Source organism: Pyxicephalus adspersus, chromosome 10, assembly GCF_032062135.1.
Source record: "Pyxicephalus adspersus chromosome 10, UCB_Pads_2.0, whole genome shotgun sequence".
In the NCBI taxonomy this organism is placed as follows: Eukaryota; Metazoa; Chordata; class Amphibia; order Anura; family Pyxicephalidae; genus Pyxicephalus; species Pyxicephalus adspersus.
This window is the reverse complement of record NC_092867.1, coordinates 50,839,791-50,861,886: the sequence shown is the minus strand read 5'-3', so window position 1 is coordinate 50,861,886 and position 22,096 is coordinate 50,839,791. Positions and strand designations below refer to the sequence as shown.

General features: G+C 39.5%; 1 protein-coding gene across 1 annotated transcript in view; it reads right to left on the bottom strand.

Moving 5' to 3' along the window:
• SLC43A1 (solute carrier family 43 member 1) overlaps positions 1-22,096 on the bottom strand; it is a 202,173-nt gene that overhangs the window by 77,086 nt on the left and 102,991 nt on the right. The window contains exons 5-9 of the mRNA XM_072424203.1: positions 18,405-18,481; positions 12,869-12,961; positions 11,899-12,032; positions 8,064-8,224; positions 4,388-4,537 (exon numbers count right to left, since the gene is read on the bottom strand). Of these exons, the coding sequence (XP_072280304.1) occupies positions 4,388-4,537; positions 8,064-8,224; positions 11,899-12,032; positions 12,869-12,961; positions 18,405-18,481 (615 nt within the window). The remainder of the gene's footprint in view (positions 1-4,387; positions 4,538-8,063; positions 8,225-11,898; positions 12,033-12,868; positions 12,962-18,404; positions 18,482-22,096) is intronic.

Genomic DNA, 22,096 nt, shown 5'->3' with positions numbered 1-22,096 from the left:
AGTTCAACTTATCTTAATAGCAAATAGAGAAGCAGGAACTCTGGAGAGGACAACACACCAGCTCTTCACATTCCAGAAGTGAATATCAACCGCATAGCATGAAGTGTGAGGACAGACTAAATGGAGGAGCAGTAATGACCATCAGCTGCAGCTGATAAAAGGGGTGTGGTCATTACAAACAACAACACAGAAACAAGTAAAAACAAAGAGACAGTCAGATAACCTCACATGCAGCTTGTCTCACAGATCTTTTAACTTCAGTCACGGAAGGGACCGTGACAGGCAGAGATGAGCAGGGCTGTCATTCCTACCTGGACTGTGTGCTTCAGCCTCGTGGTCTGATATGGCGTCAACCATCTTGGCTTGTGCACCCTTCTGTGCAGTTAGCTTCTGCTGACCGCGTTTTTAGGACTGGGAGCAGGCTATGAAGAGATCTATCTGTGCCCTGGGAGCAGGGAAGTATGATCGCGTGAAGTCAGAGGAGCAGAGGGACTAGATGGAGCCTGAGCCGCGTCTCACGCTGCTCCTCACATCAGTCGCCGTATCCGGAATTAATTGATAGCCCGCTTTTGCAGCCTTTTCTATCTGTGCTAGTAGTTGATTCTCTATTTCTTCCCTAGCATTTGGGGCCTATAGCAGACTCCAATAATTAAATGTGTATTATGCATCCCCATATTCAACTACACTCATAATGTCTCAACCCCATCACTTGTTCTATCAACAATTTCTTCTTTCACATTCACTTTTAGATCACCTTTTACATACAGACAGACACCGCCACCTTTCCATTTAACTCTGTCTTTACGAAAGCGAGTATAACCAGGAATAGCACAGGCATGTGAAGAACAAAACCAGGATTCAGCAATACCAACTAAGTCATAATGCTCTTCATTCATTAGGGCTTGCAACTCCCTTATTTTTTTTTGTCAGACTTCTAGAACTGGTGAACAGGCTCATTAAACAATTGCTACATTCGTCAGCGCTGTTTACAAAATCCTTTTGTTTTTCAATACAATTAGTACTGCACAATCCAATGTTTGTGTGTAACATGGGAAACTCCTTATATATATCCATAACCCTCCCCTTAACTATCCCCAGTCCACCCTCCGCTAATGAATGACCCGGTCACAGAAGAAGCAGCATATTGGGACCACTCTAGTCCCGCCAGAGAGGTCTCTAGCTGAGTTCTCAGGGCAATTTTGTCTTTTTTGAGTTTGGCTGATTCCGCAATGCACTGTCCTCGGATGACCGCCTTATGTGCCGCCTATAAAGTGGAAATTTGGGACATCGACTGGGTGTTGTCCAGGAAGTAAGCATCCAGGTTTTTTTGAAGGGACATTTTAGTAAGGGGATATTTCAGTAAAAACTAATTTAGTCTCCAATGACATTTCTTAAAAAGTACACTGTTTAGCATGGAAGGAAAAAACGTTATAGTAACCAGCATAGCAGGCAACTAGGGTAAATTACAGGCTTTGAGGCTTCACAAATACATGGGTGAGGAAAGTAAGGGGGATGGGAAGAAACGTTATCAACATACACTTACATACACAAACAATAATCACAAAACTTGAAATACTCCAACCAAGATCAGGGGGAATCTCACTAATGCCCTTATGTCCACCAGAATGTAGCCACATCTGGGGACCAGAAATAAGGGGACAAGAGGGAGATCCACATAGGGAACATGGTTGGAGGGCCTGCATTATGCCAAGCATGTCTGCACCCAAAACCAGCAGATTCCTAACCCGGACAGCACCCCTGGTTAGGAGGGATTAGCTAAGAAGAAGAGCATACTAAGCACCATGTAGAAACGTATTAAGTCATTACATTAGCAACAATCAAACAGTATAATGATTTTTAGCATGGTAATATGCAATAAAACACTTAAACAAGGCAAAAGGATGAACAAAAAGGATATGCTTTGAGGTAGTAAAGTTCCTTCAGGAGGGGAGGTTGCCCTGCCTTTTGGAGTTCAGTAGTGAAGTAGGAGATATTCGTCGCTTGTGGACCTCTTGCCAGCCGGAAGCTAGAGTTCGTGTAGGCAGAGGCTCCCATCCTGGGACAGTGGGACACAGAATGCCAAGGTATCTAGGTAGGTCCTCCGGGTACTTGAGAGTCAATGTTCTACTGTCCTTCCTGGCTATCAGACTGAAGGGAAATCCAAATCCATAGGCAATGGAGTGGTCACGAAGTAGGGTAGGAAGTAGAGGTTGCAGTATGTGTCAGCGCTGGAAAGTAGCCCAAGAAACACCCGGAAACAGCTGGATAGTGGCCATCAAAGTCAATAGATTGCATGTTTCTGGCAGAGTGCATAATATCCTCATTGAGGGAAAAGTCATTCACACTGCACATTACATCATGTGGTCAAGATGGAGAGACCTAAGATTGATTGGTTTTACTCTACTCTAGCTAAAGAGGCTCTGCAAACTGTCGCCCCAATATGTTGTTGAATATTATCCTGAGGATCAATGGAATGTCTGAGGCCTGGGTGGCCTCTGTTTGAGATGTTACAGTGGCAATCCCTGTTGTCCAGGTCCTCCGCTTGTAACTGCATATCCTGTATCGTAGCTGCCTGTGATGTAATTTGCTTGCATAACTGTGTAACCAGACTTGGTGGCTTATAGGTCCTCATCTACGGAGTCCACTCTGTCTGCAAGGTTATGTAGATCAGTGCGCAAGGTATGGATCTCATCCCCACAAGTTTTTTTGACCTCCTGAATAAGGATACGAAAATCCTCTTTCGTGGGTATATGCTGGATATATTCCTGCCAGAAGACAGCTGTTCCTGGATCACTGCCACAGATGGCGAAGTGGGTACAGCTTGTAGGTGTCCCAGGGAATCCTCCTCACTAGATTGGGCATGGAGGATCCAGGTCACCAATAGATACCAATGTGGGGTGGCCTTCCGCATTGGTGGATGGGTCCTTATGTCTTCTGTTGCTGTCCAATGTGGAGAGTTGCTGTAGAGACCGGTGCAGTGCAAGTCCACTCACGCCGCCGTCAAAATCATGTCCCCCCCCCTTATGTTTCTAATGTTGAATATCACCTTAACATTGTGTAGGGGTCTGCCTTTTTCTATCTGCTTGCTGACGTGTAACTTTGTAAATATCAAATAAAGTTGTTGAAGTTTTCCTGCCCCTGATAGTGGCTTGGGAAACCCCTTCAGGATATAGAGAAATGCAGGAGGTACAGGGAGAGAGATGAGAACATGTGCCCAGCCAGGGGTAGGTGCTTGCATCCCTTCCAGAACACACTGACTGCCTTGTCTGTGTGTAGTACATTAATATATTAATTCCCTCTGTATTATTGGGGTATATGTGAGATCTTATCAGAGATCACTTTGGGATATCCCTACAGTCAGTGTATGAGCTATATACACAAATATATATGTGTGCTGCCCTTTTCAGTTATCTTTAGTGATCTGCACCCTCTGTCTAGTTAAATCTAGCATAGGTTAGGCATCCGATGGCCCATAGGTAGCAGAGGTCCGGTTGCATTGGCAGATTAGTGTTATTGCTAGGGTCTAAGTGGTAGCGCAGACAGATTGTTCCTGAACTCCAGAGACTTTGCCTGCATCCCTGCAATACAGGATCACAGCACACACAGCCCAATTGTTGGTTGGAGGATTTCCCTGCTGTTTTGAGGATCATCTCATCAGGACATCTTTACTACAATCAACTCCAGAGGCCTCTGCAACTCATCCTGATACTGATCAGTACTGGAGGTATTTGTGGTAATAGACTGTATATATACCCGGGTATATCTGTGCACAATTCTTCTCAGGACTCTGCTGTGTGCTTGTTACATGTATTCATATGGTTATTCATGATGATATATTCATATTCATGATGGTTATTGATAGTATATGTTGTTATTACTGTTTTGAGATATAAAGCTTACAAATACTCCAACCTGTGTGTTCATTTAGCTGCAATGGTTAATGTTGTATGCTGGGTGTAGTGGTTCCTCAGATGTTTTATATTGCTATTATTTCTGGTTAACGTCCCAGGAAGGGAGCCCCTCTGCTAACAGAGACCCTGTCCTGGGTGGAGGCACTGCCAACTTTTTATTATCCTCACTCTTCCACATAGCGAAGGCTCAGGATCCTCTTTGTTTATCTACAGGTTAGCGCCATAGCCTGTTTTGTGGGAGTCATTTACATGACCCCCCCCCCCCATAACAGGGCTACAATTGTATCTGTTTTATTTTTGAATGCAAGTGTATTTGTATTTGATACTTTAGTCCCTCTTCATTGCAATTTTTCCCTAAACATTTTAAATGAAATGTAATCAGAAAAAAGAACATTTTATAAATGTATAGAAAAAAACAATTCTGTAATCCAGTTGAGGTTTCACAAATATACTTAAATACTGTAACATTATCTTACTATTTTCCTGAGATCCAATCACCAAGTATTCAATCATTCTGTTCATTGAAGCCATGAAGAAAATTATCCGAAGCTGTGTCATCATCATTGTGATAAGTGAGAACAGGAAAATAGGGGAACAAGCACTTTGTAGAAATGTAGGTGAAGGCGCTGAAATCATTAGAAAATAATAGAGTAGAGTTATTCCAATTTGAAGTGACAGATTTTTTTTTTAACAGAAAAGGATTTACACAGAAGACATGTCAGACAGTTCTTGCACTGTGAAAATATCATTAACAACTGTACATATATATAGTACTTTTATATACAGTTTTCTTAAGGAAAACCTAATGTATGGATTGCATATAAAATCATGAAAACATCATGGTAAACAATTTTTTATATATTTAGTTATTTTTTTGCTCATACATACACAGTTAGGTCCTTAAATATTTGGATAGAGACAACCTTTTTCTAATTTGGGTTCTGTACATTACCACAATTAATTTTAAATGAAACAATTCAGATGCAGTTGAACTGCAGACATTCAGCTTTAATTCAGTGGGTTGAACAAAAAGATTGCATAAAAATGAGAGGAACTAAAGCCTTTTGTGTTTTGTTAACACAATCACTTCATTGTAGGGGCTCAAAAGTAATTGGACAATTGACTCAAAGGCTATTTCATGGGCAGGTGTGGGTAATTCCTTCGTTATTCGTTGTCATTATCATTTAAGCAGAAAAAAGACCTGGAGTTGATTTGAGGGGGGTGCTTGTATGTGGAAGATTTTGCTGTGAACAGACAACATGCGGTCAAAAAAGCTCTCAATGCAGGTGAAACAAGCCATCCTTAAGCTGCAAAAACAGAGAGAACCTATACGAGAAATTGCTACAATATTAGAAGTGGCAAAATCTACAGTTTGGAACATAATGTGAAAGAAACAATGCACTGGTGAACTCTGCAACGCCAAAAGACCTGGACGTCCACGGAAGACAACGGTCAATCATTAATATGGTGAAGAGAAACCCCGTCACAAGAACCAACCAAGTGAACAACACTCTCCAGGTGGTATGCATATTGATATTCAAGTCTACCATAAAGAGAAGACTGCATGAAAGTAAATACAGAGAGTGCACTGCAAGGTGCAAGCCACTCATAAGCCTTTAAGTATAGAAAGGCTAGATTGGACTTTGCTAAAAAACATCCAAAAAAGCCAGCACAGTTCTGGAAAAACATTCTTTGGACAGATGAAACCAAGATCAACCTTTACCAGAATGATGGCAAGAAAAAAGTATGGAAAAGTCATGGAACAGCTCATGAGCCAAAGCATACCGCATCATCTGTAAAACATAGGAGAGGCAGTGTAATGGCTTGGGCGTGCATGCCTGCCAGTGGCGCTGGGACACTAGTGTTTATCGATGATGTGACACAGGACAGAAGCAGCCGAATTAATTCTGAGGTGTTCAGAGACATACTGTCTGCTCAAATCCAGCTAAATGCAGTCAAATTGTTCGGGAGCCATTTCATAATACAGATGGACAATGACCCAAAACTTACAGCAAAAGCAACCCAGGAGTTTTTTTAAAGCAAAGAAGTGGAATATTCTTGAATGGCCAAGTCAGTCACCTGATGTGAACCCAATTGGGCATGCATTTCACTTGTTTGTTATTATCTTCCACTGAAAGAATAGCCCCAATGGATAATCAAAGAGGAGTGGACTCCTATTTGCTCAGCCTGTGGTTACATATAGTGTATCTATAGGAGTAAGAAAAAAAGGAAGCGAGGAAAAGCCAGGCTTTTGAAGTTTCAACAACATAATTTAAAAGATTGAGAGCTGTGTCTCTATAAATGAATTCTAGGCTAACATATATAACCACTAGTTTCGCAAAAAATAGCAATATGGTTTAGTATCATACTGGGTTAGCGATGGTGGTAAGGTGTCCCACCCGGCACGTTTCGCCCAAACCGGGCTTCCTCAGGGGTAAGGGGAGACTTAGTATTATTGCTGTGGCTTTTTACTGCATTAGGAGCCTTGTGATACTGAATTGCTACTTGTAAGTGATTTGATAGTAAGAGCGATATCAGCTTGGACGTACTGCTGGTGTTTCCAGATGTCCGAGTGGAGTGAATGGTGTGATAGAAGCTTGAAATGTTTATTCCAGGACTTTCATATGCACAATGGTTATGACATCTCTGTCTGTCTTAGTAGAAGTAAATGACAGTGTTCCAGCAGGAGAAGATAAAGTGTTGTCTCCTCGTATGAAGTATTTGCGTTGTGGTGTTTGGGTGAGCTGCGGGCAGCCGTCCAAAAGAGGCTTTAAATTATGTTGTTGGAACAATAAAATTTTGTGTTTTTAAATTTAACTCTGGTTGCCCTTCAAAAGCCTGGCTTTCCCTCCCTCCCTATTTTTCTTCCTCCCACAGATCAACAAGTGATATGCATGTAGTGTAAACTAAACTTCGGACTGAAAGGCCCACAAACAGCAACTGAAAGCTGCTGCAGTAAAGGCCTGGCAGAGCATTAAAAAGGAGTAAACCGAGCATCTGGTGATGTCCATGAGTTCAAGACTACAGGCTGTCATTGCCAGCAAAGGGTTTTCAACCAAGTATTAGAAATGAACATTTTATTTTCAGCTTTTTCCCCTGAAATTAAGTGATTGTGTCAAAAAAAGGCTTTAGTTCCTCACATTCTTATCACAATCTTTTTGTTCAACCCACTTGATTAAAGCTGAAAGTCTGCAGTTCAACTGTCTCTGAGTTGTTTCATTTAAAATTAATTGTGGTAATGTACAGAACCAAAATTAGAAAAAAGTTGTCTCTGTCCAAATATTTATAGACCTAACTGTACATATATCCATCACAAAGCTATCATGTATGGCAAAAGGAGTCCTGAATGACTGTAGTTGTCACAGATCAGCAGCACAGCTGATCTGGTACTTGTTGTTAACTAGACATATGTCAGATCAGCAGCAATTGGTTCCCTTATCTTGCCTCTAGCTGTTCTGTCCAGGCTCTGGAGTTTGAGCCGTTGCGGAACCTTTCCAGCTGATTTATCTGCACCTGCTCATCCAGTCCCCGCCCAGCCTGTCTGTTAGCCTCACTATATAAGCTGTGTTCAGACTGACACTCCTTGCCTTTGCAATAGGTGTGTTTACTTGAGGCTCTACCTTGTGTCTATTTCCGAGTGCTGATTCCCTTGTTCTAACTCTGGCTTGTTCTGACTTTGATTGTTCGCTGCCTGCCCTGACCTGGTCCTGTTCTGGTTTTCGAGATTGTCTAGCAATTTGGTTCTACGCTTTGGTTCTATCTGCAGTCAGCTCCTGTCTGCACAGGTGTGTTTGAGTACCTGGGCGCCGTCCGCAGCAAAGTCCATCACTCATTGCGGGGTGCTCTGGTGAATGCCAGGCGGTTCCTTAGACTCTGCGCCTCAGCTCATACCTCGGCCAAATGTGCAGATTGCACAGAGGGTACACTTCCCCACAGTTGTGGCAGATTCGTTACAGTAGTGTTGCTACCTTTGCTTTGATCTAAACACAAAATATGCCCCAGTACATAGACAACTAAGACAACTTATAAATGTTTGACTTTAAAAATTTAGTGAATCCAGCCCCTGAAATAACAAAGTATCTTGTTAAATGGTTCCTACTAAAGGCACATGTTTAATTTAGAGCTAGGTAAAATAAAAGCTAACCTCCTTACCATTGTTTTTTACATGATTTGCCAAGTCCTCATTAGACAAATGACCATCATCATGATCTTCTTTTCGACTCAAGCGTTGACCAACCATGGTTACATGGGAATAAAACTGATCTCCAGTGACTTTGTGGTCTAGTGCAAGTGAGCGCAACGTTACCTTTTTCCTGTAGAATTATAAGAGCCTATCTGAGTGAAAATTGCAATAATTTGTACAAAGAGATCTATAGTGTTATGTGCAATACATTTTCTTTCTTTTTTATTGAGTTCAGTAATTAAAGAAAAATATTGATAACTATAAAACGTGGTTTTGGCAAATTTCATATGTACTACTTGCAGATAGCTCTAAATATGTCTTAGGCTAAATTCACACTAACATTTTTTAAACATTAAATTATATTTAGCACCCCCCAAAAAAATTATTATTGGTTTATTTTTCTCATTTTTTCAGGCAATTGTTTGTGGTGGCTTTCCATATGTTTTTGCAAATACTACACGCAGTCCAATTAGAACTACTTTTTACTGCTTTTGCAAGAAATTTTAAAAAGAGGTTTCAGGTGTTCAGAAGTACTACAAGGTAAAAAAAAAACACCAACTTGCAAATACTTAAAAAGTCTACTGGTTACCATTGTTCCCACTCCCAGATGCCTAGTGACCATAATTATTCAGGTTTATTATTATTGAATAATTATTCAATTTTTGGAAGGGAATATACATACAAAAACATAGGCAAAGTGTGAGTTAAAACAGCATGAAACAGTACTCTAGTCACAGCAAAAATTGAAACAGAAGCATTGATTATGGGGCACAAGGCATAGCACAGTACAATAACTAAACCGAAAAGCAATAGAAAGGGGAACATCTTGCACTCGGTGGTGTCCATGAATTGTTTCCAGTAAAACCAGGCTTTCAATTTCCCAACCCTATCCTGAAAGCTAGCATTAGCATGCTTTCATTAGCATGATCATGCTTACATTTTCGAGAGAGGGGGCAAGAAGCAGTTTTTCAGTACAGTGGGATGTTCTAGCTGCGTTCAAAAAGTAACTGAAGTACTGAGAGACAGGGTGCTATGCAGGAACAAGGGGAAGAATGGGTCATCTGCGATTGGATGGTCTGTACATTTTTGTATATTCTCTTTAACTGCTGACCAGAAGGGTCTTCAAGATATGCTTCATGGATCCTTCCTCCCCACCACATCTCTAGCAACGGTCAGAGACCTCTGTGAACATTTTGTGAAGTCAGATCAGAACTTTATAGTTGGACTCCCGGTATCTGTTACTGGTGGAAGAGTGGTGAGCCAGCCATATAATATGAGGTGTATCGAAGGAAAATTTCAAGCTACGTTTCCCAGTGTTAGAAAAAACGTGGGACAAAGTCCTCTGGGGGGGTCATCCAGACAAGTATAGATGGCTAAGACAGTGTCTGTCTTTTCCCATCCCTTTGAAGACAGTCAACCATGGTGTAAAATCCCTGCTTTTGGGTAGGTAGTACAGAAATTGCCACAACTGTCTCGCTCTCCAAAATGGTCTCAGGGTCGCTGGAAGGGCCAACATCCCTATCTGTAGCCAGGAGTTTCCGCTCAGAAAATGAGAAGCTCTACAAATCTTTATGCTGCGGAGATGTTTGAAGACGGTCTTCTCTCCCCAGTAAAAAGTAAGGATAACCCAGCACTGGATTTAGCGGCAATGGGTGGAACGAAACATTCAAGTGGAAGAATATGCTCTGGCATATCTTCCATGTGGGTGATTTTAAAGGGTGGATATCTGTGCAGAAACTAACCAGGAGTCAAATTGCAATGACTCAGACTTAGAGTAATTGTTTTTGAAATTAGACAGGGTGCCACATATAGAAAGTTTATTGATTAAGTTAGGACACAATTGGAATAGTGACCACAAATGAGGTCGTTCACGAAGTGTGAGACCTGTGATATCTGGGTTAGCTCTAATTGCTCTCAGTAGGGGGTTCCAAAATTGGAAAAAATATACTGGAGGCAAAGGGCACCCCTGGCGTGTGTCATTGCATATAGGGTAGGGTTCAGATAAGAAGCCATTAATACATACCACTGCTGTGGGATGAAAGTAGATAAATCGTATCCAGGCCATTGTGTTAGGGCTTAAATCAATATGCAGTAGAGTTTGGTCCATGAATGTCCAATCCACCCTGTCGAAAACCTTTACGATATCTGTCAATTACAGAACAGCTTGGGTGAGGTTTTACATTTGTTAGATGAATCCAATTCAGGGCCTTAGTGGTGTTATCCTGAGCCTCATTCAACTGAACAAATCCCACCTGGTCAGAGTGGACTAGTTTGCATATGACTCTCTGGAGCCTTATAGCAATAATTTTGGTGAAAAGTTTTTTAAGTTCTGGATCAAAATTGGCCTGTAGCTGGACACAAACCAAGGGGGTCTTTTCCTTCCTTTAGATCACTGCAGTATGGGCACATTTAGAGTTTAATAGGAATCTGCTACCACCTGTGATGGCGTTGAACGCTGGAGCCAAACGTGGAAGAAGGTGTTCCTAGAAAACCCTATAATAGGGAAGGGTAAATCTATCTGGGCCTGGAGCCTTTCCTGAGGGCGTATTGGCTTTAGCTCCCTATATCTTCACTGGTAAAAGAGGATGCAAGAGATTAGGTATATTGCCTTTGTTGAAGTGGGTTTTCTGAAGAAATGCCACTTGTGCCCTTATGCTGTATAGCCTGGCCAAAAGTGCAGTATGTTTTTCAGGTATGCTTAGCCTTTGTATAATTAGGGTGACTATTTCAACTGGCTCCATAGGGAGTCAACATAACACACATAAACTCTCTAAGAAAGGAAAAACAAAAAGGGAAGTAGGTGGATAAGTGAGTAACAGGGTCAAAAACAATGGAGGGAGGCAGGAAAGTGTACACACACCCCTTTAGGGAAAATTCAGTAAGTTAGAAAAGTCAGTAAGTAAGAGAAGTAAGGCATTAAAAATAGCCGTTGCAGCCGCACAGAGATCTTTGGTTTCCACTGTTTCAGGTAGACCTCTCAAACATATTTTATTCCATTTGCTCTGGTTTCCCAGGTCATCCCGATGGGTTATAAGCTGTTAAAGGATCATGGAATGCGCATTGAGAAGTGAAGTGTGGTGGGCAACACAGACCCAGAGATCCTCAGTGGTCTTCTTAGCTTCCTCAATTTGGTGTGTCATGTTGCATTTTAGTTTCACAATTTTCATGCAGATTTTTTCTTCCAGGCTCTTCTTGAATCTCTCAAGGTAGTTGATGGTGGGTAGAGTGTGGAGCATTGCCTCCCTGTCCCATTCAGAGTGAGTGACAGGGAATTCCTTGCCAGGGCTTTGTGTGCTGTGAGTCAGCCTGTCAGGGCTGGCTGTGAGGAGGGGGGGGTGTGTGGTCAAATCACCTGCAGCGCTGCTGGTGTGTCTCTGTCCCCGAGAGTGCTGCATGGAGCAGTGGGAGAGACCTCCATGCTCATGCCAGACAATGGTGGTGCTGAGACTGGGGTGTGCTGGCTCTAAGAGAGCCCCTGTTCACCTGCTTGTGACCTGGATCCCCAGTTGAGCGCTACAGAGGCAGGAAGTAAAGCCCAATATGCCACGATTTGGGGTTGATTCCCAGACTCCCTGGTGCTTCTCCTACCCATATCTGCCATTCACAATGGTGGTTATTGCCAATTTTGAGCTCTATGTCAGAAGCTGGAGCAGGAAACGAGAAGCCACACTGTGTTTTTTTTTTTTTTTTTTTTACATTTCTGTATCTGGGGGCCTCATTACAGTTTTTAGTAAAATAAACATCTGGCTAGGCATTTGGAATTATGTTATCCACTGCTGACTGATTATATTAGTACACACTTACTTATAAGCTGTTTCTTCAGGTGATGGTATAGCCTCTTTTGGCCAGTTGATGAGACAGTTAAGAAAGATCAGGCAGGCTAATGCAGACCAGCCTAACATAATGCCCACAAAGGAGATGCCTGCCTCATATACAAGCTGTAGAAAGATTGGTACAAAGATCAGTTAATATTATTATTTATTCAAAGTAAACAGAACAGAGCACACATTTACAATGTGACAATTAAAGAGCGTTTCCACCATAAAATAACTACAACTTTTTATACTGTCGATTTGAAAGTGGAGTGCATAATGCATACTAAATAATGTGACTGTTACAAGTCTCATGTTGTGTACACCCGTTCAATAATTGTCGTTGGAAAGGATCTTTCACAATCCTTTCCAACGACAAAAGACTGAACAATGCATGAACAAGTGCTGTACATACAGCGCCGTACTGCTATATAGAGAGGGGAGGGAGGAGAATGACGGAGCAGCATCCCACTTCTATTACAATCATTCATCGTTCATAGATTCACACACCAGATTCTTGTCCAATATGTGCCCCTAAGGCAATTATTAGACAAGAATCATCTAATGTGTGTATGTAGCCTAACACATTCACTCTGTTTCTTCACCTCCACAGTAAATAAAAAGTAAGTGAATTATAAATAAGGTGACTGTAAACAAATGAAAAATATGAATGATGGGTTGTGCTCATGGCCCAGTATACAGTCTGCTCACATGCAAAATGTAACATATACAGTGTATGTGCCCACAAATTCATTATCCATGAGACACTCTCAGCAAGACCCACTGATTAAAATACTATAATTTGCATCAGGGTATAGGCAGATCAGGTTATTTTGTATTAAAAATAAAATAAAAAAAACTACACCTAATAGTGTAACACATTTATTTGTACAGTCTATAATTTTTGAAATGTAAGTAACCAGATTCAATCACATCAAGTTTCCAGAATATAGATAGCTTACTTTAAGGGCTGGAAATGTTATTGCAGATGAAGCATAGGATCCAATCATTAGAGACATCATGGTGGAACGTAGGTTGCCAAACATATTTGGTAGCTGAAAAAGATAATTGTAAAATATATTTTCTACCATCTTTTCTTCCCCCCATGCCACACAAGAAAGTTAGGAAATCATTCATAGTACGGTACAGGGAGTCCCCAGGGTACATACAAGTTAGGGACTGTAGGTTTGTTCTTAAGTTGAATTTGTATGTAAGTCGGAACAGGTAGAATATTTCAATAAATGCAATTAGGACAGATATTTGTCTAAACATATTATTAGGCAGCGTAGTGCCAGCTACTGTATAAAATCCTAACTGTGGGTTAATCACAAACAAAGTAAAAAAAAAAAATCTTTATGGAGTCTATGAAAAGGAAAGAGAGGGAAAGCAGGCTTTTTTTGAAGGCACAAATGAAATGATGGTATGTAATATCACATTTACGTTTTTTTTTAGTATACAAAAATCTAAAAGATAGTTTATAAGGATAAAATAACGTTATACGGTGGCGGAAAATATCATTTAACCACACTGTACTGATGATTATAAAGTCACGTTACTGTGAGGCCCGAGGGCAAATGTGGAGTTTCTGGAACCATCTTTCAGAAACAAACTCATCAATCTAAATTTCCATGCTTTATATTTCATACATATTGTAACAAGAATACTTTATTATCCCCCCTAGCGGTAATCCAGAGTGTGACTCGGGGTGGATTTTACCTGCAAAAAGTGGTAATCCCGAGTCACGGGGTCGCTTAAAACTTTTAAAAAATCCACTTACCTTGCTCTGTCTGCGTCTCCGGCGACCTGCTGGTCCCCGCAGGTCCTGGGGACACGTTCTCCTCCTCCGATCTTCAGCCGCAAATTGCAGAGACAATCTCTGGGGTTTTGTCAGTGCGGGCAGGAGGATCGGCGGGAAATTCAGAAAATTTTGTATTTGATTCAATACAAAATTGCTGTATTGAATCCAATACAAAACATCTTCATATAATAAATATATATATATTTTTTATTTAACAGATTTTTTATTTTAAAGTTTATGTTATATGTTAGTATAATGTTATAGAGTTATGCTTAAAATTTATAGCCAACAATAAATAAATTTCCATGCAAAAAAAGTAACACTTTTTGCATGCAAATACGGACAGAATTAGAATGCTAGGGGGGGTTAATACCTAAAAAGTAAAACATAAATATGACCAGCCAAATGAGAATGTAGGGCACTGTAGATGCATGCTGTTTGCACCTGATATGGTGCAAACAGGTCAAAATAATGTGTTTGTGCATATATTTTTTGTTTAAGAGAGACATTCAGTATATTTTGCATGGTAAAAATACATTAGGGACCCTTCAGACCATTGTGTTGCAGAATAGAGATGTAATAATACACACGTTTTTTATATGTATTACGAGGGGGTGCTGAGAAGTTCCTGCCTTTGCCCCCTTCTAGATGAAATAGAAAAATGAGTGTGGGGACATATGACAGCCCAATATCTTAGTTTATAACTGCGCAAGCATCAGGTCTTTGTGATTCTTAAAACTGTTTTGTCTTTTAGTGAGAAGCTGTGATGGCAGTGGCACAAGCAAGTTTCATGTCGTTGGAGTTACGAGCCGTCATGAAGTTTTTGTTTCTCCAAGTAAAGGTAGGACACTTCTCCCCCAGTGTTTGTGACATCTCAATGTGAATTTCCTTTGCTGACTTTCCCTGGAGAAAAAAAAACTTCATGATGGCCCGTAACTCCAACGACACAATTACATACTAAGATATTAGGCTATCATTTGCCCCCACACTCATTTTTCTATTTAATCTGGAAGGGGGCAAAGCCACAAACTTCTCAGCACCCTTCTCATGCACAAACACACGTGTTGCTTTGTAAAATAACTAAAATGTTCTATAGTTGTATACTTTTTTAAATGCATTAGGCTGTTTTGAATAAATATACACTAGGGCAGCAGAGTGGCTCAGTGGTTAGCACTTTAGCTATTGCAGCGCTAAGTCCCAGGTTTGAATCTCGCCAGGACACTGTATGCATAGAGTTTGCAGGTTCTCCCTGTGATTGCGTGGATTTCTTCTGGGTACTATGGTTTCCTCACACATTCCACAAACATGTTAGGTTAATTGGCTTCCCCTCAAAATGTACATTATATAAATGACTGTATTAAAGACATATGACTATGTCTATAACTAAGACTATGTCATTTTCAGGTTACAGGTTCAATCATCCTGATAAAGATATTAGTTGTAGGCAATATGATGTATAACCCAGATTTGTAGCATAGAATATATCATATATTGAATAAATCATTATTGTTTTCGCATTATACTGCCAAAAAGACTGTCTTTTCTTTCTTTACTAATATACAATATGCTAGGTATGACTATATGCCTCATTATTCGTGGACAAATATGGGCTCCCATTTCATATATCGTTTACTGCAGTTTCGGGTATGATCTTTCATTATTTTAAAAATTCAAGAATAAAGCAGTCCAGGCCTTGGGCTCTGTACTCCCTACCTGTTTGGTAGAATACATTTGCTCAAAATGGTTAACTTCCACAGACTAACCTAAAGAAATAATTCCACTTCATTTAAATCATTGTAACATCATTAGTTTCCCTAATATGTATTCCAACTTCCTTTATCTCACTTAGTAAACTCATAATACCAAAACTTAATGGGCATCCCAAAATATTTTAGACATTTACCTTTTATGAGCATCCCTCACTTGCTTCAATGATTACATTACATGACTTATAGAACATGGGCCTCAGAGGGTCTAAAATTATTTGTCCATTTTTTGCCCTGACATCTTTGCCTCTGACCTAAGTGCTAAAATTCATGTCTGCAGAGCTTTTTGCAATATTACATAATACAAATTCTTCTACTATTGTGATTATCAAGTATTTATATAGGACTGGCTAAATAAATATCACAATCTAACTGTCACACTTGAGGGGACAGGACCACTAAGGGGCGCTACCAGGGGTGGGAAGGGCTAGGTGTTGGGGTAGGGTTCTTTGTGAAGACACCATTTTTCGGTGGTTGTTAACCACTTAATGCATTCCTTCACTTAAGGGCATGTGGCCTATCAATGTTGAAGGGGCTGCATGCTTGCTGCCTTCTTGCTTTGGGGATACCAGCCTGCATATACCTAGCTTGCAGGGCTGGTTCATTCAGAAAGGGGATGTGCTGCCTTATGTCTAGTTATTGAAAATAGAATAGCTTGTTTTATGTTTAATAATGTTGTAGGAATTGGCAAAAGGGCCAATGTTAGAGCGAATCTATATTCAGATGAAGCTGAGGATAGGATAAGCAAAATCGAATTTTGAAAAGTCAAGTATCCAGTGAACCTTAAAAGTATGTAGTATTAGTAGTAGTAGTTTTGAAAATATTTTCAGCAAATATATATGAAATAGGCAAGGAAAAAAAGATAGGTATATATATATATATAATATATATTTTCTAAAAATAATCCAAAAAATTACTCACAGGTATGGTGTTACGGGCTTGCCCTCTGTCAGGTGATGTGGGGATTATCTGAGGCACATATTCAGAACCTCCTACTCTTCAACACAACACCCAGCAAGGAGTGATGGTCTAGTGACCCTAGTGGTCACCAGAGTACCCGGTACTTTGCTGCAAGGAGCTCACCAGGCTGTGGCGCCCAGGTGGGAGGGATCAGACAGATTTAGTGTAGGAATGGCTGGTAGAGCAGGAGTCAAGGGGAAATTGAAGAACAGGCAAAGTTGAGGTCAAGATCAGGCCCAGATCAAAATCCAGAAGATCAGAACAGAGAAAACAGTGCACAGAATAGTGGGTAATATGCTATAGATCCAACAGTCTGCTCCTTTACCTGGGCACTGTATGCGTCCTTTGTTGCGTTCATGTGCATGGGGCTGCGAGTATGCATAAAGCCTAGTGCATGGTTGTGCACATGTACATTTTTGGAGCAACTGCTGAGAAGTGCAAGGAGGGAGATGTAGGAGCAGAACAGCAACATGTCGTGATACTGCTTCTGTACTGTTTTCTGCTAGGAAACCTTCTGTGGCCTTTTGGAGGTCAGGAATACAGGGGGGCAAGGTAGAATTAGTACAAAAGTGGCTACCACCAGCCAACAAAACTCACCTGGTTGGTCCCTATGGCCACACCTGTATGGGACCTTATTATGCCACCGCCCACAAAATTAGTTCAGAAAAAAGGAGATGATCAAGTTGCTTAAATTTAATTTGATTTAGTTAACTTAAGACCAGAATTCAACAAAACAATTGAGTGGTAGTAAAGTCTATGGCTGCTGACTTTTTCAAATTATTTGCAAAGCCCCTGAACATAGTATTATCAGTTGCTAGAGGGTTGGAAGCACCTTAAGAAATCAAGTAATGTACCAAGTGAAAAAATCAAGCTTTTATTCTGTAGATCAAATGTGCACAGACGTGGAAAGCTGACTTGTATTCCAGTGTTTTGTTTAACAACAGAGTTTTGTTTCAACCAACTGGATTAATCCCTTAGCATGTGATACTAAAATACATTCACAAACCGGACTAATCCAAATGTAGCGAGTGTGCCCCCCCCCAAGGGCCATTCTGGTTTTTGGTTCCACAAGGCCTGTAGGAACTAAAGCGACAGTCCTGGCTTAATCAAAATGGAGACATCATTGTTACTGCCAGAAAAAAAAACTGGTGCCTAAAATAGGAACTTGGCATCACAAACTACTTACACATTATTAGGACACTGCTTCCTTTTCTATGGGGTCTATTGACTATAAGGTGTATGACTCTAGAGAACTTGTCTAAAGCTGAAAAGGCTCAATTATGCTTTGTTTTGTTCAAAAGATTAGGCTTGACCTAATAGACCGATAGGTCTGACTGTAATTCAAAAAATAGGCCTGGCTATAAAATGCCGTCACCAAACTGTTTACAGCTGTCTGAAACCTTACAGCTTGAGGTGGTCACATTCTGCCAAAGCTGCTTGCTACTCTCTGCAACAAAAAGAAATAGCAAGACAGGAGCAGCATGGAATGTAAAAATAGAAGAAAAGAACATTTTACCAAGAACCCACATACAAACAACTACAAACTGAAACTAAATAGGTAGAGGAGAGTCACCTGGAAAATGGCCAAAATTCCTCTTCTATCACTATCCCATACTAAAATACACAAACCAGGAAACAATTAAAATATTGGGCAGGAAAAAATGGATAAATGTCCAATTAATGTTTTTAAATGACATTCACGTAAACAGACAAATGTATGATGACATTTTTATTATTCTTGTGTAAAGTTACTTTCACCAGGCAAATTTTGTTGTTGAAAATGTGTAAAACCACTAAAATAATAGTGAGAAAGTAGAAATTCACATTTTTGAGAAGTGGATAATTGTTGGGTGAATTTTATGGTAAATCCTTTAAAATACATATCTGAGAAGGAATGTGAACATTAATGAACTTAGCATGCAAAAGCAAATTAGTATAAATCATGAAAAATTCATGGCTATAAATATCACTTACTGTTAATGACGTAAAGGTCAAACAGATGCCTCCAAACCCATTTAGAGACAGAGCAAGGAATATCACTGGGGCCAACACTGGAGAAGCAATACAAAATCACAAGGTTACACATGTTTATTAGTTTTAGACAGAAATATACACAGCCTGGCTCACAAAAACTCACATACTTCATATTTCATTGGACTGTCTTTAGCTTTGATTAGAGCATGCAATGTCATCTTCCATTCTAGTGGGGGACAGAGGGAGTAGATTCAGCATCCACCTTGGCAAATATGGTAAGTTGTATGCTTTCTTGTTTTTGTAGTAACCCATATATTGTTGATAACTTAGACCTTACTATCACAGAAATGTTTATATTTCAAAAACTTATTCCTGTTGACAAGGATTATTTTTGGCATCATCAACAAACTCCCCAGCGCTACCGTCACAACCACAAATAGCACAATCATGAATTTTCACCAGAAATAACAGTTACAATGTCACAAAATAGGCACATAATATTAGAAACAATAGGGAAACCTATATATGATTGTGAAATCATAGCAGTTAATTCCAGGCAAACATGGGCATTTTTTCCTAATATATTGTAAAAATCTGCCTTATTTTCCCAATAATAATTACAGGTGATTCCTCCTTAAAGGAGGAAGGTGAATAACAAATAAGCTGAAGCTAGTGAGAAGTGGGGGATATTTGCCAATTTTTATTCCATTAGATGAGCAGTCAGAGTTATATGGTGATTATGGTGTGGTATCTTTTTAGATGAAGAATTGGGAGATATCCATAGTTAGTATCTAAAGATAGTCCTTCAGCTGAAAATTATATTTGGAGTTTGACAATTCTGGAAACAGATGCATACAAATATGAAAATGAAATTCCAAATAATACAACATGAATTTAGCTTTGTCACTTAGATTTTGAAAAAGTCTGGAGGAACGTTACAAATCTAAACATTAAAAAAAGTTCCTTTTAACCATTTATTTCAAGACAAAGTTGTTTGTAAACTCACTAAACAATGTATTGTGAACAACGTCTCTGGAGGTGGCAGAGACATAGGGGAACATACCTCTATGAAAAAATATTTTGAAAAGCCTTTCATTTTCTTGTCTGTTTAACTATAGTGTATCCCTGACACCCCCAGCAGTTTGGTCACAATACTGTGCATAGTTGTTTTGCAATTAACTTGAACATAGTTTAAGGACTTTGATTTACAGAAAAAATACAACTTTTTTATTGTTTTCACTTGTGACATATGCCCATGAATCCCCTGAAATGTTGCAGCAACTTTGGTGACAACAAAAGTTAAATGCCAAGCACCTGAACATGGTAAAGTTGGTAAGGTAAATTTGAAAAATAGAAAAAATATGCATGTTCACACAAACATTCAAGAACATTTATTTCTTAATTTTACGCGTTCCTAATAGTAATAAGAAACGATCAAACCTTAAAATTTCAAAATACTGAACATAACAAATAGGAAGGGTTATAAAGTATAGTGTTTGTTGTATTTGCCTTTCCTAGGTATACAAAGAGTGAAAAACAGTACGTACTCCAGAGAAGGATCTGAATAACAAATAAGGTGAAGCTCGTGAGGTGTGGGGGATTTAGGATTTTCAGGTTATGGTCAAAATATTTTCAGTTACAGTGCCTTTATTCTGTATATTATTATTATTACTAAATTTGGTAATAATTTAGTAAGTAAGGATTTATACAGCGTAAACATAATAGGCAGAGCTGTACATTAAATAGGGGTTGCAAAGGACAGACCAAAAGAGACAAGTGACACAGGAGGAGATGACCCTGCCCTGAAGAGTTTACAATCTATGGGATGTATAGTTGTAATTAGTGCACCCTTTGTGTTTGGACAGTTTTAGCTTTGTATGTAGAGCACGGTGGCTCAGAGGTAGCACTCTTGCCTTTGCAGAACTAGGTCCCAGGTTTGAATCTCGGCCAGGACACTATCTGCAAGGAGTTTGCAGGTTCTGCTCATGTCTGCGTGGGTTTTCTCCGGGTACTCCAGTTTCCTCCCACATCCCAAAAACATGCAGTAAGGTTAATTGGCTTCCCCTCAAAAATTGACCTTAGACTACAATATTGACATAAGTTTAGGGACATTAGATTGTGATCTCCTTTGAAGGACAGTTAGTGACATAACTATTGACTTTGTACACAGCTGTACAAAGTCAATAGTTATGTCACTAACTGTCCCTCAAAGGAGCTCACAATCTAATGTCCCTAGTCATATGTCATTATTGTAGTCTAAGGTCAATTTTTGACACTATATAAATACTATGTATTATTAATAATAATAGATCTTTGCATCTAAAGCAGCTTTTCTGGTCAAAGGGCTTCTTTCCTAATCAGAAAACATAGAAGGTGTTTGAATTTACAGTGACAAAATTAGCTAGGTTGAAAAAAGACATATGTCCATCAAGTTCAACCAGTAGGTAAATAAACATATCCCAGATAAAAACCCTACATACATAGTTGATCCGGAAGAAGGCAAAAAAAAAACTCTGGTTCACTTTGCTCCAACGGGAAAATCCTTCCTGATCCCGTGAGGCAATCTGATGTTCCCTGGATATACAGTCCCTGTTGTCTATACTTTAAAACTTTAATACCCAGTTAAATTATGTGAGAAAGAATCATTAAAATAAGTTGTTGTTATTATGCTGATTAGGATGGGAGAAAGGTAACAAAAGAAGGGGGTTGTTAATAGGCAGTGTTTTTAAGCAGAAGTGAGAAGAGGTGTGACCCATTCTGGGGGGACATAGAGAGGTGTTTTGTCAAACAGGAAAGAAACATTAAGTTTGTAGACCATGTCTGTAATATTTTTTATGTACTTTTGTATTTGTGTTAGTGTTTGCTCCCCTGTTGACAACAGCCTCAGAACTTGCAGATTTTAATATTGAATAGTATTTATAACCTATAAGATATTATCTTTAATAATAATATTTTTCTTTACATGGGTATCTGCCAATTTAATTCCATAACACGAGTAGTCAGAAATATAAATAAAGTGGTGATAATGTATTATCATTTTAGGTAAAGGAAAGGTAAATTCAAAGTTTAATAGGGAAGATATTGGATAGTTAGTATTAGAAGAATACTACCCTCAGCTAAAAATGATATGTGCAGTGTAGCAATTCTAGAAACAGATGCATACATAGAATCTTATTTTAAAATTATAGGTCCAAAGAAAAACAAAAGGCCTGATTTAATAAAGCTCCCCAAGGTTGGAGAGGTTTCACTTTTATCAGTGAAGCTGGGTGACCCAACAAGCCAGGAATAGATCTGATCCAGGATTCAAAACATTTGCTAGCAAATAGAAAATTACTTTATATTCCAGGTTTGCTGCATGACCCAGCTTCACTGATGAAAGTGTATCCTCCCCAGCTTTGGAGAGCTTGAATAAATCAGGGCCAAAGTATCAGCTTGATAAAAGTGTACTAAGCAGTAAAAGCAAATTAAACAGTGGATGAGATAGAATATCAAGCAAGTTTCATTGGTCAACTCAGAGAATGGCTGATGTCTTTTTGGGTTTGTGTAGCTCAACAGGGCCCATGTCTTTTACAGGGTAAAAAAATTGAGTTTGAGTAAGATGGGTTGGTAACCCCGGGAATAGGGAAGCACATTGGTTTAACCCCCCTAGCGTTCTAATTCTGTCATTTTTTGATGCAAAAAGTGATCCTATT